The 17405-nt window shown below is 38.3% G+C and overlaps 1 protein-coding gene across 12 annotated transcripts in view; it reads left to right on the top strand.

Moving 5' to 3' along the window:
- The window catches only part of MARK3 (microtubule affinity regulating kinase 3), a 64071-nt gene that overhangs the window by 12583 nt on the left and 34083 nt on the right, over positions 1–17405 (top strand). For all 12 annotated transcript variants that reach the window (XM_040559656.1, XM_040559655.1, XM_040559657.1 and 9 more), the window contains 4 exons: positions 1517–1708; positions 7632–7685; positions 14513–14561; positions 15242–15307. In XM_040559656.1, coding sequence (XP_040415590.1) covers positions 1517–1708; positions 7632–7685; positions 14513–14561; positions 15242–15307 — 361 coding nt within the window. The remainder of the gene's footprint in view (positions 1–1516; positions 1709–7631; positions 7686–14512; positions 14562–15241; positions 15308–17405) is intronic.

The following is a 17405-nucleotide window of genomic DNA, read 5'->3' as shown; positions in this document are numbered from 1 at the left end:
AAGCTCAATATAATCTTACCCTGGGTTGTGTGTTTAAAGACCCTCTTCTGTAAAGGTGGTGCTTTACAGAAAAGTTGAAGCCACCTATAATATATTACAATTAAATAGGTAACTGGGCACATTGATGCAAATTCTTGTTGCATATTGATGTAATAGATACCTAATAATAATGATTTTCTAAATAAAGGGGTATTTGATGCTAAGGCACTGAAACAAATAGCATCTTAACTAGGCCTCAAAATACTTAGGACTATTTTGAAGGAACCTTGAAGTTTTGTCTTCTAAACTGAGCTGTGTTCTTGGGTAGAGTTCAGACAGAAAATAGGGCTGCTTTGGCACTTGGGTTGTAGCAAAGGTTTAATTGAGGCTAATGCTTTAATTACTTGATGAATGCTGTTGCTTTAGAGAACTGTATAATCAACGAAAAGAACGAGCAGAGAGAGCTAGAAAACTTAACATTTTAAAAGGGAAGAATTAAAGAGGAATATCTTCTGCTTTTTGTCCCGAACCTCCTCTGGGTGTCTGCAGGCAGACCGCATGATGCGGGAATTCTGGGATGGCAGTAAATTTAGCATGTCATCTCTGGGTAGCCGAACACTTGCTCCACATTTGCAGACTACTGAGCATTTCTGAGTAATGCTTTAATTAGTGAACGTGGCGTGGAGACCTCACGCACAAGTTGAGAGCTAAGGGACACGAGGGGGACCTGCTCTTTCACAAACAGGCTCCCTACCAGGCAATGAAAAGGTACTGTGCTGTTACCCTAGCCATGTGATCTAATGAATAAATAAAGAATATTATGGATATCTACCCAATCTTTTTACAATTAATAGCTGTTCACAGAAACTAAGTGGAAGGATTCAGAGAAACTAAGTGGAAGGAACTTAACAGTTTCCAGGCAGCATCTCAGGTCTCCCTAACTGATGCTCAGCCTGTTGATATCTGAGGTTCCTTTATATTGGGTGAGATTTCTTCCCTTGTTCTCAGGCTGTCTTGAGTATTTTCAGTCATGAAGTTTTGTAGGAACGAGAATCCTGGCACAAGAGAAAAAAAAAACTCTCAGGAATTTTTATTTTATCAGTAGTACTAAAGTGTCCAATAAGGTTCATAACCTTTTACTGTCTGCTTTTGGCAAAGCTTTGTTGATGTCTCCTTTCACAAAGCTTTCCTGCTTTAGTTAGGCAAGGTAATTCAAACAGGAGATAACATCACACACCTTGGTGTTCCCTGACTCTGATTCTACAGTCCATGTGTTTTGCCTAAAAATGCTTCCCTGTTTCTGCAGCTCAGCCGAAATTGCACTTGCTCTTTCCCAGGTTATGGAATAAATAGCGTTATGAAGTGAGAGCCTCCTTGTCCACGTTACAGCAAAGTTCAGTGAGAACCTCAAGTTTGAGCTGGATCCTTCGAAGGGTTCTTCAAAGGAGTTGTTAATCTTTTTGCATGTTGTATGCTTCTCATTATTGATGTCTTTTTCTTTATTTCTCAGCCTTATCTGCGTATGTTTTTATTGCAGCACACGTCCCATGGAGATGGACGGCAGGAAGTTTCCTCTCGAACTGGGCGGTCCGGAGCTCGTTGCAGGAATTCTATAGCTTCCTGCGCCGATGAGCAGCCGCATATTGGAAATTACAGACTCCTCAAAACGATTGGAAAGGGGAATTTTGCAAAAGTAAAGCTGGCAAGGCACATCCTTACAGGCAGAGAGGTAAAGTGGTGTGAATGTAAACAACAGTGAATTGTCATGGGTTTGAATATTCTCTCAGAATGGTGTCGTCCAAGTCTGTGAACATTTAGCACTTCTTACTAGAGATATTGTCACTGATGCAGGAAAAAAAATCTAAAAAGAAAATCCAGTTTTCTATTTCTAATGACCCGAAAACAACTCCTCTTGAAAAAGGTCTCAGATTTGTGTTTCTGACAAGTCTCCTGCACTTCTGAATTGTGTTCAAGTTTGCTACTAGAATTCTCTGCTAAATCCTTCATTCCTGAAAAAGGGCTAAATATACAGCAATTAAATAAGCTTGCTGGAAAGATTGCTTCTTGGTGTTGCTACACTGCAGGGCTGTATTGGAGGCGAAAGCAAGAATGGCAATTACTACACCTTCTTGATTATTCTTGATCTAAGTAGCCTAACCACAGTATTTCCTGGACAGAGCCATGCATCTCCCAGGAGTTCTGCTGGTGTCGCAGTGCTGGGCTGCCTTGGGAAGACATTCCAGTTTGTTTGGAGCTGGTTTGCAGGTCTGCTGCTCTGTTGTGTGGTGCAGACAAGCTTTCTCTTTTATCTCTTCATAGGGTCTAACTCAGCCCCATAATTAGTTTCTGCATGCTGTTGTAATGTAATTAGTAACTTGGACCTAGTGATGGTTCTGATTTGGTGAGCCATATCGTTGTTTGCTTGTTAGACCAAGGTGTAGCTTGGTGCTATTCTTAATAGCAACACTACATACTGAAAAAGAAGGAGAAACTCCTTGTTGACCTATTCTGGACAAGCGTGTCTAATTAATTAAATGTTTGTTGATATCAGCAAAAATCTTTAAAGAAAGCTAAGTAGTTGACTACAGCACTTTAGGGGAATTTCTTTTTCCAGGGTTAATATGGAATCCATAGGAGGAACTGAGGAGGTATCATTTTGCAAGAGTTGCTGAGAGGGATCGTTGATTTTATTTTGTTAATCTGTCAGTTCTGGTGATCAGCAGTCGTTTTCTGGTGTTAAAGCTAGTGCTCTTTTCTAGACAAAGTTTACAGTTAACTGCTTTCCACTTAAATTTCCTCTTTTTACTGATACTTAACACAGGAAATGCTTGGTTAGTATTTCTTCGCTGTTATTATAGGTATGGGTGTGAGAGAGAATCATGTGGCCTGTTTGGGGCTTTGCAAAAATTTTGTTATGTCTTCTTTTCTTTGTGCACAACTGTGTGTTGACCTCTGTTTTGTTATTGTTTGAAATTTCAACAAATCAAGTTATAGTGTAAAATATTTGACAAAACTTGGAAAGATTTAGATACTAAGTTTCTGTAATTCTCATGGGATAGATGCCATTCAATCAATTAAGAGCATAAATACTTCCAAGGATCAGGCCATTGGTCCAGGTTTCCTTTGGAGGAAGCAAACTATTTTTACAGGAATATCTTGAAGATATTTTAAACAATTTTTGTAGGAGAGATGTGCAAAAGTTTCTTTTCCTACTAGCTGAACTATTGATAGTTTTCATATTTTACATGTGTGTGACCAGGACTGTTCACAACATGCTAGATAACTATTTCCTTGGTGTCATTAATTTGTTCTTGCCCTTACAGAAATATTTATCTGAGCCATCTTTGGATTGCGCTCACATTTTTTCATAGCTGGCACACTGATGTGTGGTTTGGTTGTGATCATCAACAGCACCTTGTACTTTGCTGAATCTCAGTTTCTTTGCTGGTTTTCATCTCCAAGGTTGTTTGTATCACTTTTCCATTGTATGTGACGGTGCCTCTTAATAATTAAGTTTGTTGAAAGAGTTACGGTTTGACTTGCCGTGTCAAGGCCACTGATACAGATATTAAAGAAGATCGGTCACAAGTCTGATCCTTGAAAAACTCTTACTCATTTATTTCCAACCTGATATCTCTTTACCCAGTTGTGGTTTTTGTTAATTAATTGATCTGTGCACACTTCAGCTTATCTAGTTCAATAATTTCTGTGTCCTCCTAAATGAGGTTTTACAATAGTCAAGATAACCATACCTGGTGTGTTTCCATCAAGCGCAATTAACAGTAGGAAATTATGTTGCATTTAACCCTCTCTCTTTCCCTGTTTTTTCCCTGCAAGCTTTGAGCTCAAGAATTTGATGAGAAATGGCTCTGCTACAAGGCTTGTAGGCGCTTTATTCACTTCTCCCTTAAAAATAAATTATCAGATATTTTCTAAACCTATGCTGCCATTTTGTACTTGATAATGTTAGAAACCTTTGCAGCAGGAATGCTTTTTTTTTTTTTTTAAACCACCCTTACTTCTGGGATAATTCTCTCCGTCTGGCCTCAGACAGCACTCATCTTCCTGAATTTGTGACTTCCTGCCTTAAACACTCATTCCTGCTGGCTATCCTGTCTTTGTTCCTGTTCCTTTTTCCACCTTATATATGGAAACCTAAAATAAAATATTTAGTTTCGGGAGTCACACGTGAATAAGTTTTCCTCTCTACTGTATCCTTGCTGTATTTTAACCCTGCTTATCTTATCTTATTGTTATCTGTGTGTCTATTCCTAGTGTCCTTTTAAGAGTCCAGTTCCATTTCACTTTATGATAGTTCCCTTTTTTTTATATCTCCGCACTGATTAACTTCTAAATCATGCATCAGATCAGCACTTCTCCGTCGTTTCTTGGGGGAAGGGTATGTTTGTTCAAGCATTCTTCTAGGGTAGTTACTCATCTCCTTACCTCTGGAGTCCTCCCGTACAAATTTTCCTTTTGCTTGAGATAACAGCTTTCATGTTTCCAACTGGAGTAAATTCCAGGATTTTCTTCCATTGCCATCTTCAGGACGTATCTGCAGAAAGAGAGCCTACCCTCAAATTACAGGGAGAAATGTGCAGGCCTTCGGGGGATGAGCAGAACATCAGTCTAACCTGAGGGGGGGTTGAATTGTCTGGCCAAGGAGTCAATGTCCTGTTCACAACAGAGGTACAGAGGGAGGGTTAGCTTCCCTGCATTAGAGCTGGTGTCTGGAAATACACTCCTTTGAGATCCTTTGTTAAGGAGGGTATTATTTGTAGTCTGTCTGCCCTTTTAAAATCAAGAATCTTCATTGTAAATCTGCTTTTGTTAATTCTTTGACTTTAAGCCATGTATTTTCTGTTGTAACTTATCTGAGGTTATTTCCTCTGACAAATTTTCCATACTTGCCAAAATTAATCTAAAAGATAAAACTACCTTTTGCTGTTTCCAAGGTGGTTGGAATTGCAGCCAAAAACATATGGACGCTTCTGTGCAGTAAAGGCAGTATTGAGTTAATAGCCAGGAGGTGAAAGTTTTCTACTAAGACAAAATTCTTCCAGGATCCAAGCCTGACTCCGAGGAATCCATTGTCATCTTTTTTGTCTTCCCTTGGAGAAACAGTGAAATTTAAGAGGGAGAAAATAATCTGAATGGTAGCAGTTTGGTCGATTTGCTCAATGTCTCAGCTTTTTTTGACCACTTTAACTAACGTAGGAGGAATTTTTTTAGGTCACGTTATTGTCAATGGTGAAAGCAAAGTCAGTTTTAATTCTGCTAATAATCTCTCGCAGAATATTATGGCTCCTGCAACAATGTAATGGTGTAGGTGGACTTTCATTCCTCCAACATTGGCCGCTGCACACAATGCTTGAAATCATTCCAAATTTGCTTTGTGTAAAGAGAGCAAAGTCTCTGCTTTAGAAGGCAATTTGATGCTTCACTAACTGTGCTGAGTAAAACAGGATTTTCTTTCTCAAGCTCATCGGGAATATTCTTGAGGGCAGCCTCCCTTTGTTTGTGGTTTGGAGGCCTTATCAAGGGGCCTGAAATTGTCCCGTTCTGGTGAGCTCAAGCTCTCAAAGTCCGTGTTAACACACTGGACTACCCAGTGTTCAAGTGGATAGGAGTTCTCAAAATTCATCCTGCCTTTAAGGCTATAATTAGTGGACTGAACAGTCCTGTGTATCTCCCTTTCAGAAAATTGAGGTGTGTTCCTTCCCTGTATCTCTAGGGCTGAATTTGTTTGCCAGTGTCAGAGAGCTCTCGGTTCATCCGGCACTGACGCACAGAGCGAGAGGTGAGGTGTGTTTCTCTGAAACCAAGTGCCCCAAGACTCTGGGGGTTAAAACAAGCTTAAATCTTACAAAGACTGATGAGAATAGTAGAGCTTAGAACACAAATGCAACTTTTGAGTGAAGTTTACTTCAGCAAACAGCCGTGTTCAGTGACATAGGTAGTCTTGAGACACCAGATGCCTATCAAATACCAGTACCTGCTGTTGAAAAAGGCAGTGGTCTACATCTAGTCTGAATCTGAGAAATTGCAGAAAGTAAATAACTGTTAACCTGCGTAAGAACAGTTCAGCAGGCATAAAGGTAGAGATAAAAATCTTTCTTGGTTTTGTGTACAGCTGCTAATATAAAAATACCCGTTGCTTAATGTGTATGTCTTTTGTTTGTATTTTTGAAGGGATTTCTCAAGATTTTGTAATGGAATTTTGCCTTGGGAAATAGTCATCTGTAATTTCAGTAACATACCTTAGAAGAAAATATTCTCCAAAGCAAAAGTATTCTTAAATAGTTTCTTGGTAATATTTTACCATATCTTGAATCTAGAGGGCTGAAACTGAATCTTGAATTTCAGTTTCAGAAAAAAAAAAACAACACGTATATATATCTATCCTGTAAGTCTGTGACACACCCAGGCGCTGAACACTGTTCAACTCTTACCCTTTCTGTCATGAGGGCCCATCCATGTGTTTTGCACTTGAACACAGGGAAATAAATTTGTTTTGGTGTAAGATTTTTTGTATTCCATATGTTACCAAGCCCACAGTAATGAAATGACAAAGATGGCACAAAGCGATGCAGCAAAATGGGAGCTGTGGCATAGGAAGGAGCAGTGTCTACTATTTGAGCCAAAACTTCAAGGGGAATTGAGAGCCCTTTCTTTGTACCAGTGAAGTATGATAATCAGCGGAGTTGCAGCATCTTGCCTTTTTGAGAGGCACCATCTCCTTGGCTTCTGTAGAGTTTCTTCTGGTATGTTTAGCCTCTAATTTAGAAAGGAAAAATACCAATTGGCAAGTAATTCTAGGAAGATTCCTTCTTCCTGTTTTAACTCAGCCTGTATCCAAATTATACTGCACTGGGGCTCATCTCTGCCTATTCATTGTCTCAAATTTTCAAGCTCTGACTAGTTACCATGGTACTGAATTTCTTTTGATTATTTTGTGAAATTTTCATTCTGTTACTTAGCATTTCTGTGAAGTATTTACCAAGAAGGTGAGATTCAGTAAAGGAACAAACTTCACAAATTGTTGCAGTACAACCAATGGATTTTTGATGACACAAAAGTGATATTTCCTTTCATATCCATCAGGGAGCAAACGGATACAAATATTCAGTGGATTTCCAAAGGTGAACTTAGTTCTTGCAAAATTTATGTTGCATTACTTTCAATTTGCTCTGAAGTCCTTGCTTTTAGAAGCATCTTCGTAAACTGCCAATGCACAGTTAGTACTGTGTAATCTGAAGGGTAATTATACTGTGTAAATATCATCTGTAGGCACCCTGCTCTCTGTCAGGGTACTGTCTGGTATTGGAATTTCCACTGTAATATGTGATGATTTTATTGTGAAGCAATATGATGAAATGAAGACTAAGTGAGCTTCTCTTGTCTTAATTGTCTCAAAGTACCATTTTTTCCCACTCTCCTTTTTAATTTGTTGAAATAGAAATAAATTATACTTTAGTCATTAATTCCAAATGCTTTCAGCTTAAAACTGAATACAGGTACATAACTTTCTGAAGAACCTTGAGTGTATTTGTGCAATTTTCATGCTTTCCATTTGTTACTGGATTTGTCCATTTTGTTGTAATGCTACAATTATTCTTATGGAAAATACTGATTATGAATTCTTTCTTTAGGTTGCCATAAAAATAATTGACAAAACACAGCTGAATCCAACTAGTCTACAAAAGGTAGGTTTTTGCATTTAACCTTTCAACTTGTATTATAACTTGTTTCCTTTTACCACCTCCGATTAATTGTGAATGCCTATGCTGTAGAATCTGCAGCACTGCACAACTTTCACACATCTGAATACTGTATTTAATAATTGCATTTTTAACAGATATTTTTGATGACTTTGCAGTTGTTCAAGATACACGTACTGTTTTATAGATGAGCTCATACAGAGTTACAAAGAGAAGACGGTGGTGTTAGCCGCTTCCTTTCTCACAAATGTAGTCTAACTGTAGCGAGGATGTTCGTGGTTTGGTGTCATGCCTCTGTGTCTCCTTCATGCTGGTCATTTTGTAGAGCTTAAAAACAGAAAGCGTATGTTCTGTCCTCTTAAACAGGCCTTGAAAACATTGCCTCTGGACTGAAGGCCAAGCAGTGTCTATGGCTTTCACATAATTTTCAGCAGAAATGGTGTTACAGTTTTATGGAACAACTTGAAGCATGGCTATTCTGGTTTCTTCCTTCTAGTCTCAAATGTTTAATGTGCCATTACAGTTGTATCGCCTTATCTATTTTAGTAAGTAGTGATAAATCCTACTCTTTCATCAAGCAAGCCAATCTGCTTTGGAGTGGCTGCAGGAAATACATTTAAATGTCACTTTTACCTAGGACTTTTCTAACTCTGTCCTTTTAAGTGCTGCAGTCAGTCTTTTTGTTTACTTTTGAGTACTTTGATTAAAAAAAAAAAAAGTTCCTTGCAATATTTCTGTTTGAAGGAGAGAATACCCAGAACTTAACTGCAAACAATATTAAATTGCATAACCAGAGCAAACTGGAGAATACACACATTTGGGTTTTATGCAAATACTGAAAAGATTGTGTGGCAAGATGGTTTTATCAAAATTAATGGTGCAAAAGTAAATTGGAAAAATACACAGGTCCTTGCATTGTGTGATTTGGTTGAGAGGCAGAGAATGTCTACAGAAGAAAGCCACCATCATTTTAGCAAGAAGCAACGTCATTACCTTCTACTGCCCCTGTAGGCTACATAAAAGTAGATAATGTGGTTACAGTTTTCTCAGATTTTTTTCAGCTTAATTCTTGACATTATTATTAATTTCTGGCTAAGCAGAGAAGAAATGAAATGCAAATGAGGTCATATGATGATTTACATAAAGTGGGTTTGTGCAGCAGATCTGGGCAAATTGGAGTACCTAAAAAGTTATATTAACTTCTGGGTGCATTTGGAAAAGAAAAGCTGTGATGGTAAGGGGAGGGGTCACTGAGCATTGGAGAAAATGGTCAGAGAAAAGTAGAGAGAATGTGTTTTGAGAGAAAAAAAAAATTCTTACTCCTTCAAATGGTGTTATCTGGAGACTGTGTCTTAATGCCGCTAGCTTGAGCTAATAGTCAGGTACAAAGCCAACCTTTCACCAGTCGCTGGAGTTCAGTCGACACTGGTTGGAAGTGTGTTTGTTGACCCTTTGGTTCCTGGTTTCAGCCTGTTTGGTCTCCACTCTCGTCTCCGTCTCAGTTGTTGTTTCATTTTTATTTACAATTTATAAAATTAGATTGTAAGGTGTGATTTCTAAGTCAGTGTTTTCTACCATTAGGGTCTTTAAATGGGAGTCTAGAAGAATAGTACCAAATAGTGGGGTAGAAATCCAATCAGAGTTGGGGAGTGAGATTGCTAATGTGTTCACTTCTCTAAGCTCACTGGCTATATAAGCACTTAAAGAGGTTTAGCGAGATATCTCAGTGTTCTCAGAAGTGGAAAACCATTTTCTTAATTTTAAGCACCTGCTTATAGTAAACAGTACATACACAATGCATTACTTATCGATTTTGCTTCATCCAAGCTTTTTTTGAAAGCGCTCGCCCGCTTCCCCCCAGTGCTATCAGCGCTGCTGTAGTCTCAGCACATTTGAAGCAAGCTGCACGCATGACCTGTAGATTCAGGGCAAGCTGAGATGAAGTGCTTCTCATCAGGGCTGCTGGAGGGAGTGAAGAAATATGCGAGGTATGGTGGGGAGGGAAGGGCTGTGCTGAGAAGAGGGTGTGGTGTAGTGTCTGCATACCCTACTCATCCTCAGGTGGTGAAACGAGTGGTGATTAAGGTTTCTGATCCTGATTTCTGTCTTACGTCTTCCACGCTGATACTCCAGCTGCCAGAGGGGAGTTACCCTTGCTAAGGGGTGCCGTACTCTCTGGAGCAGTACTTTGCAGTGAGCTGCGGGTGGCTGCAGCTTTGACGGATATGTTTTCAAAGTGCGGTTCTTCAGAGCACTGAGGGGCTCTGTGCTGCTGGGGAAGTCAGTGGTAGCCACATGCAGCTACTCCTCACTGTAGTTTTAGTAGCTTATTACAGCTCTGCTGCTTTTGCTTAGCGAAGAGGAAACTGTGTTACTTTCCTGCCTTAAAAGAAAAGAGAATTCTCAGAGCTTTTTTCCCATGCTAGTGTTGTTAGTCATCATTATTCTCCCAAAATGTACTTTGTACCCAATCACAGTGAATATCGGTCTCACTCGAAATGAGTGTTGATGCTACAGTAGCTTACTTCCTTCTAGACCAAAAAAAAAATTGTTTGTTTTCTTTCTTTCTTTTGAATCAGCGATGCCATTATACGCAAGATTTTTTTTTTCCTAAGCCCATGTAATAGCACTAAATAACTTCTCATTTTCCTTTTTTAGAACTTGGCTTCTCAGCCAGATTTTTTTGTCCATTATGTGCAGATGTTTTGCCACTTGTTTGGACCTTTTTGTAAAATCTTTTTAGAGTTCTTAACTACAAATTTGAATATGCACCATGTTCTTTCTGAGTTTCGATCAGTCTGTTTTAAAAAGTGCGAGGAAGGTATGAAAATTTAAAAGGGACAGACTTTTTTGTTTGTAGCATGTATTTTGTGTGTTTTCAAGTTGTGCATTATTTGGTGCAAACTTGCATTGTGTAAAGGCTTCCTGATTGAGACTGCTAACTATATATAGGGCCTGTTTCGGTGAGCAGTTATCAGGAGGAGCCTAATACACAGTTAAAGCTTGAGCTGGCTTGGGAGAACATCTTGTGAAAAGCCTCCCTGCTTTGAGGGGAAGGAGGCCAGGAAATGTGCTCTGCATCTGACTAGCGTACTGACTTGCTTTTTAGCAAACTTTTTTTCAGTGTTTTTTGAAATCCTTTGTTACTGAAACTCTTGCAATAGCTAATGCAGGAACACTTTGTAATCTGTCTTTCAGCTTATTCAAAGAGTTGGCTTGAAAGCTGGTTCCCTATTTCCCCAATCCATGTTCTTTTAGATGTATCAGCATAATAAAGTTCAAGTAAAATTGGTTCAAGATTATTACTCGGTATGTGTCTGTGTTTCCATTGCTACTTTTCTTTTTGCTCTGTTTGTCCACTGGCAGTATTAAATTCTTTCCCTGTATCTAACACGACTTACAGTCAAAGGACGAGACCACAACAAAGCTGAAAGACATTTGTTTGGCAGACTTAGGATGTTTGTCTTTCCCTAGAAACATTTGCAGAGCTCCTGTTGACGGAAAATGAGCTATTCAACAAGTTGGGAGTAGTTTTCAATCTCTGTATTAGAAATTAAACTGATAAGCACTGTTTACAGTTGATAGTCTGCCTCTACGGTCACATTTTGACAAGTTCCTGAAACTAAGAAAATTATTTTCTGAGTAGAGAACCTTATGTTACGTCTTACAATGTTACAGATTCTTCTGTGTTCCTGTGTCAGAAAACCTCAGATGTGTGGGCTTTTGCCATAACTTGCTATCTATAATGAATTGTGCTGTGGGCTTTAGAAAGTGTGGTAATAATTAATGCTTCATTTATTGGAGGTTGATGCAAATAGCATTTAGCGGGGAATTAAATCTAGAAAACCTTTCAGTATAATATGTGAAAGTTGTATCATGTTTTACGTTCTGTTCCTCTGTCAGAAATAGAATATAATACAATGTCAGACATTTGCAGATGTCCCTGCTGAAGTTGCTGTCTGTGTCAAAATGCCAAATATAACATTTAAACTGTCTACAGAACACAATCTGAAGTGCATTTATATAACTAAAATTATAATAAAACATTTGGTGGAGTTTGTATCCTATTCTCAAGTATTTCTATTTTGAACTTCCCCTAAGACAAAAATAACTATTTTTAAAGAGCTTGTTTCTAGTCACCAACTGCAAATAGCTCATATGTAGACACCACTTTTTGATAGGCTTCATCTGGGTTAGTAGTCCTGTGGAACAATGATATATTTACAACAGCCCAAAATGTGATATGAGCCTGCCTTTATCACATTAGACCATCAAACTGTACACTGCAGCGGAGGAAGTAGCTGGCTCCAGCCAAGTCAGCGTTCTCTATAAAAAGATTAGATTAATGAGTGTATTTGTTTACATGATGATACCATGAATTTTGGCCTCATCTTTACTGTCTTATTCTGTATTGCCTTTGTTTGATTGTTCTTGTTTGGTGGTGCTAATTATGATTTTGGTCATTGCTGACATTGCCATTCTTAATCCCCTGAACATACCTTTGTAGGTAGGTGAGGTGACGATAAATAGGCTAATGGCTGAACAACAGCCAAGGGCTGCATCTGTGCAGCAGTGGGGTTGCACTTGATCAGCCTGACCCAACAGACTTTGATCTGGGGGTCGGAAGGGAGTCCAGAGGAAATTTGACAGTCAGTTGTGAGCAAATTCTGCAAGCTGTCTTCAAAATAGGCTGACCAGAGGCTTTTAGTAATACAAGCTGCAATAAAAAATATGAAGTATTCAGAGTATATTACAGGCCAGACAATCTGAACCGAATGAAAAAAATAAGAAAAAAATATAGTTATAAATTCAACTGCATTTAAATGTCTTGTGTTTAGAGAGCTATGGTTAAGTGCTCTACCTCGTTGAACTACATATGAAAAAAGCTCCAGAAACAATGTAATTAAAAAAAAAGGCAATTTACTTATCTGAGGGGGGAAAAGAAAACATGCCCACAATTTGTGAAACTGTCTTCCATGGCCAAAAATTTAATTAATCAATCAGTCTTGATTGCGTTTAGGCAGTTTATCATCTAGCAAAGTGTCAGGCATAGATCTAGATAATGAATATGCTGTTATTAAAACTATTTAAAAACTGTTTAGTTTTATTCTGTGTTCAGGTACTGTGCCTTTCACAGCTGTGGCATAGGGGAGAAAGCCTTTTAGGCATTTTAATGAGTATTGCAATCCAAATGGTAGCCTTACAGAAGCATTAGAAAGCAAAGAACTGTTGGAAATGGTCTCCATATTGTGATTTTATTTTTTTCTGCAGCTTGTTTTATTAAAAGGCAGAAGGGTGGAACGGTTCTGTTTTCTTGGCTTTGTTTGTCTTTTGTTTCCCGTGTTTTACTTTTTTTTATTTTGAGTAACTACACCTACAGATTTTCTGAGTCATTATTAATAAATGTAGCCATTAAATATCTTTACTTTATGTGAAATCTGACCTGAGGAGAATCTTACAGCAGCATCTTTTGCTTTCTTACTGTTAATAACAATGCTGTTATGTCTTACTTTACAAAATCCTTTCTTTTTTTCCTTGTCTGCACAGAGTTGTGTATTTTCTTTCTGCTTCAGTCTCTTTACATTATGTTCAGTATGACCAGTTACGTTACTGGTATTCCTGTAGACGTTGGTGTTAGGTTTATAATAAAACCACTTGATTACTCCCTCATTTGGAAGCATGCTGTTAGAAAATAATCAAGGCTTAAGAATGTCAACCGTCTGGAGGCTTAGGCTCTCATGGGGGAAACTACAGAGGGAGAAAAATCTCACACATGACTACCATATAGCATGCTACCTCAGAAGTTCCTTTTTTTTTTTTTTTTTTGTAAAGAGTGGCTGTAGGAAGATAAGGGAATCTGAACACAACAGTATTTGCACTTAAAGGTGTTTAAGTACAAGTATACAGGCCTGTTGTGTAGGAAAGTGGATGGTGAAGAGGGTGGCAGCAGGCTGATCCCTTTGAGATTGTACCCTCAAGCGGTGGTGTGTCTTCTGTCTGCTGGGGATTGTTTGCTCAGGAAAAGACTGTGTTTTGCCCCGTTATTTTTGGCTTATGTTCAGTGTACTGCATCAGCAGTCTTGGAGGCTAGATGTCTGGCACTGAAAGTTGTTGAAGCTGTGGTGACAAGTCCAGAGCTAGATGGTTTTGTGCCTCAGTCGTCTTGAAGGAATGCTTCTGAAGGCCCAAGAAGAAACCTTGCCTGACCATCTGTGCTTAAAACTTGTTTGTTGCTGGTTTAGTTGAATAACGCAATTTTTGTGCGATAAAAGCAGCTGATTTTTCACCTCTCAGTTCCTGTCATATAGGACAGTATTTCTGTGGTGTCCTGTGGAAGGCTAGGCTCTGACAAAGGGCTGAAGAGCCCATACCACTAACACAGTGCAGTGGTCTTCAAACAGTGCTCTGGAGGGGGGTTCATAAAACTTTGAAACCAGGATTTTCTATGAAGGTGTGAAAGAGTATATGAGATGTGATGTACAGTGGCCATCAAGAAGCTGCGTGGGCTCATAATGGTCTTCTGGCCCCAAAAGTGTGAGAACCACAGAGCTGAGATCACTTGTCTCCTGGGCTATCTGGAGCACTTTTGTGGGTGTTTGCAGGTTTTTGAGGCTTTGGGGGAAGCTTTAAAGAAGCAAGCACTTAACTGTTCTCTCCAATAAGTTGTTATTTTATGAACTTCCTTGAAATGCTAATAAAGTTTGCCCTTTATGTTTAAAATTAAGCAAGTATATCAAAATGATCAGGCTTACAAAGAAAGAGTGTTACCTATTATTTTCATTAACTTATTTCATGTTTTATGTTTATTTCAGCTCTTTAGAGAAGTAAGAATAATGAAGATCTTAAATCATCCAAATATAGGTACCTTGTTTATTTCTCTTTATATTCAAATCCAGTGAAATGTTACCTTTTTTCTCCACCGTTAAAAATGTTATGTGATAATTGTAAGATAATCTTAAAATAGGGGGGTAATTTACTGTAAATAGCAGTAAGAAATACCTTGTCATAGCTGCGTGTTTAAAAACAAAAAAATGTTTTAGGCCCTCTCCACAAAATAGTTATTTTCATAGCTGATTGCTCAAAAGGAGCAGAGTTATCACAATGCTGATTTTTACTGGATTCAGGCTCTCATTAAAAGAATTTTGTACCAAAACAAGAAATGGTCAAGAAATCGATCTGGATTGTGAAGTTTAAACAATGTACTATTGTTAGGGTACTGTCAGCCAACTGATTGATAACTTATTTGTCGCCATGTATGCCAGTACAGCATGTAAAAATGGCCGTTACTGACGCTCAAATTTATGGAAATTTTGTTTAATCTAGTTGCTTTCCCCATATAACCACATCAAATGATTGTGTTTTATGAGTTGAGTAAATACGCTATTGTATTTTCCATTTAGGACAGAAAAAGATGGTTTAGAGTAATAATCTGGTACTGTCAAGAATCAAGAAAATTGTGGGTTTTTTTCCTGACAGAATTCCTTATAGAGCTAATAATTCTGCAACCAGCTAACTGATTAATAAGTTGCTTTCTTTTCCAGTGAAGTTATTTGAAGTCATTGAAACTGAAAAAACTCTCTATTTAATAATGGAATATGCGAGTGGGGGTAAGTACCTCTCTGCTGTGATGGCAAATGTAAATAAATTGCCAAGTGGCAGAAAGCTCTTTTTTTCTTTGAAGTTTTATTTTCCCGTTTATCAAATATTAATGTCATGGTAGGGTAATTTTTTTAAGCAAAGTCTTTAATATTCTTAAGTACTCGTTCAGGCTACGTAATTATAACTTGTAAAACTTCATTCCAAACTTAATGCGATCTAGTAACATTTGCTTTGTTTTTACAACTTAAATGTAACTGGAATCCTTGTTCAGCCTTTGATTGTTTCTGTCTGTAATAAATGTCAACCTTTTAAATTTATTGTATTAAGCTCCCTAGGACTGGTATCTTGTCTTATATAAGATGCTTGGTTAAAAAAAAATAAATAAAAAGAGAAACACTTCTGTATTTTTAACTGTTGCTTTCAAAAGCACGAGTACTGAAACTTCTGTTTTTTTTAAAAGTTGATGACATTTGACATACTGTAATCACAGACCTTCTACTGTCAAGAGTTATTAGGCTTAGCCTTATGTCCATTTCAGGAGGGAGGTTGTGGAGGAACTTTAACGTTTATTCCTGATTGCAGAGGAGGAAGAAAAAAAGACTGCATCATGCAGTGTCAGATAGTTTCACCAGGGCTAGAATTAAGATATTGGGGATTAAGTTACTCTTTGCTGGCTAAAACCTAATAGCCCTCTGTTTGTCAATGTGACTCTTTAGCATCAGCATCTGGGAATCTCCAGTAGTTGAGGATTTTCTTCAGCTGTGGGAGGGAAATACAGACTTTTTTCTCAGTTAATAGTTTCAGCATAGAATTCTAACTCTGTTAGATTGTGTGAAGTTAATTCTTAAATCAGGTAAAGATCCTCTAACTGCCTCAGTTGTCTTCTAGTGGGTCCCTAAATGCTCCACCAAGCTTTGTCTAACCGGAAACAAGGCTGGTAAAACGCTGTTAGGATGTTGGCTAGTGCATGTTTGTGAAGGCGTCTCCGTGCAGTTTGTTGGTGCTAGACTTAAAAGTGAAGTCTTATTGCCATCTAGTGATTGGCTTCCACAAGGTAGAAGGGCCAACAGCGCTCTAAAGATTTTAGAATCATGGAGAAGTGTGTGCAGGTCTGAAGGGCTGTGAGCAGCGCCCTGTGCATGTGCAGTGTTGTGCAAGACAGGCATGGCCAGTGATCTGAGTGACGGGGATTCTTCTCCTTATTTCCTCCTTGAGATACTGGTCACACGTGAACTGTATGAATTCTGTGGTTGGAGGATGAGAGAAACTGTATTCCTAGAACTGCAACCTTTTGCATGAGTTGCCTGTATTTCTTTCTCTGGTATCGTTTTCCCCTGAATTATAAAGGAGTGTTCAGCTTTGCTCCTTCAAATTTTCTCAAGAAACAGCCGTGAAATACACCTGAGAGAATTTTCTGAGATGGATATTAAATAATGTGCTACAGGGGCAAGCAAGACTATTTTGTAGAAAATCCTGACACTCTCTCAGATAGCTCAGTTGTTGATTTTCCTGCTGTATGACTCTACCTTTTTTTTATTTAAAAGCAGACAAAAACCAAAACATCAAAAAACCACAGCTCTTTAGTACTACTTTATTCTCCTTTAGACATCTGAACCATACACCATTGGGCTTGTTCAGAAGTGGGGTTTCTCTGTGTGTCTTACCTGTCTGATGCCTGTGGGATGGATTATCTCAGTGTCCTACTGGCCTCATTATTGAGAACTTCATTGCAGATACCTACTCCAAGCCTAGGTTAGAACTAAGATTTCTGTGTTGGTTAGAATGCTTGTATACACACGTACAAAGAAAAATTCTGGTGCTGATGTAACAGTATTACAGATATCATCAGATGCTTTCATGTATGAGCCTTATTTTTGTGGTGCAAATATACCCTTGTGAGAAAGTCTGTGAAGGGGTACAGGTCATCTTTATTTACAAAACAGAAGTACTGCTGCTCAGTTGCTGTCCTAAATAATTGGAAGGAAATGTTTCTGTCTATATCCAGTCTTTCATTAAGCCTTATTGTTTCCTTGTGTAAGAGAGAATGTTGTAGTAAATTGTTTGTATTCACATCACTCATGCCTTGTTCTCTTGAGCTAACCTTTA

Source organism: Cygnus olor, chromosome 5, assembly GCF_009769625.2.
Source record: "Cygnus olor isolate bCygOlo1 chromosome 5, bCygOlo1.pri.v2, whole genome shotgun sequence".
Taxonomy (NCBI): domain Eukaryota; kingdom Metazoa; phylum Chordata; class Aves; order Anseriformes; family Anatidae; genus Cygnus; species Cygnus olor.
The sequence above is the reverse complement of the archived record's forward strand: the minus strand, read 5'-3'. Positions and strand labels throughout refer to the sequence as shown.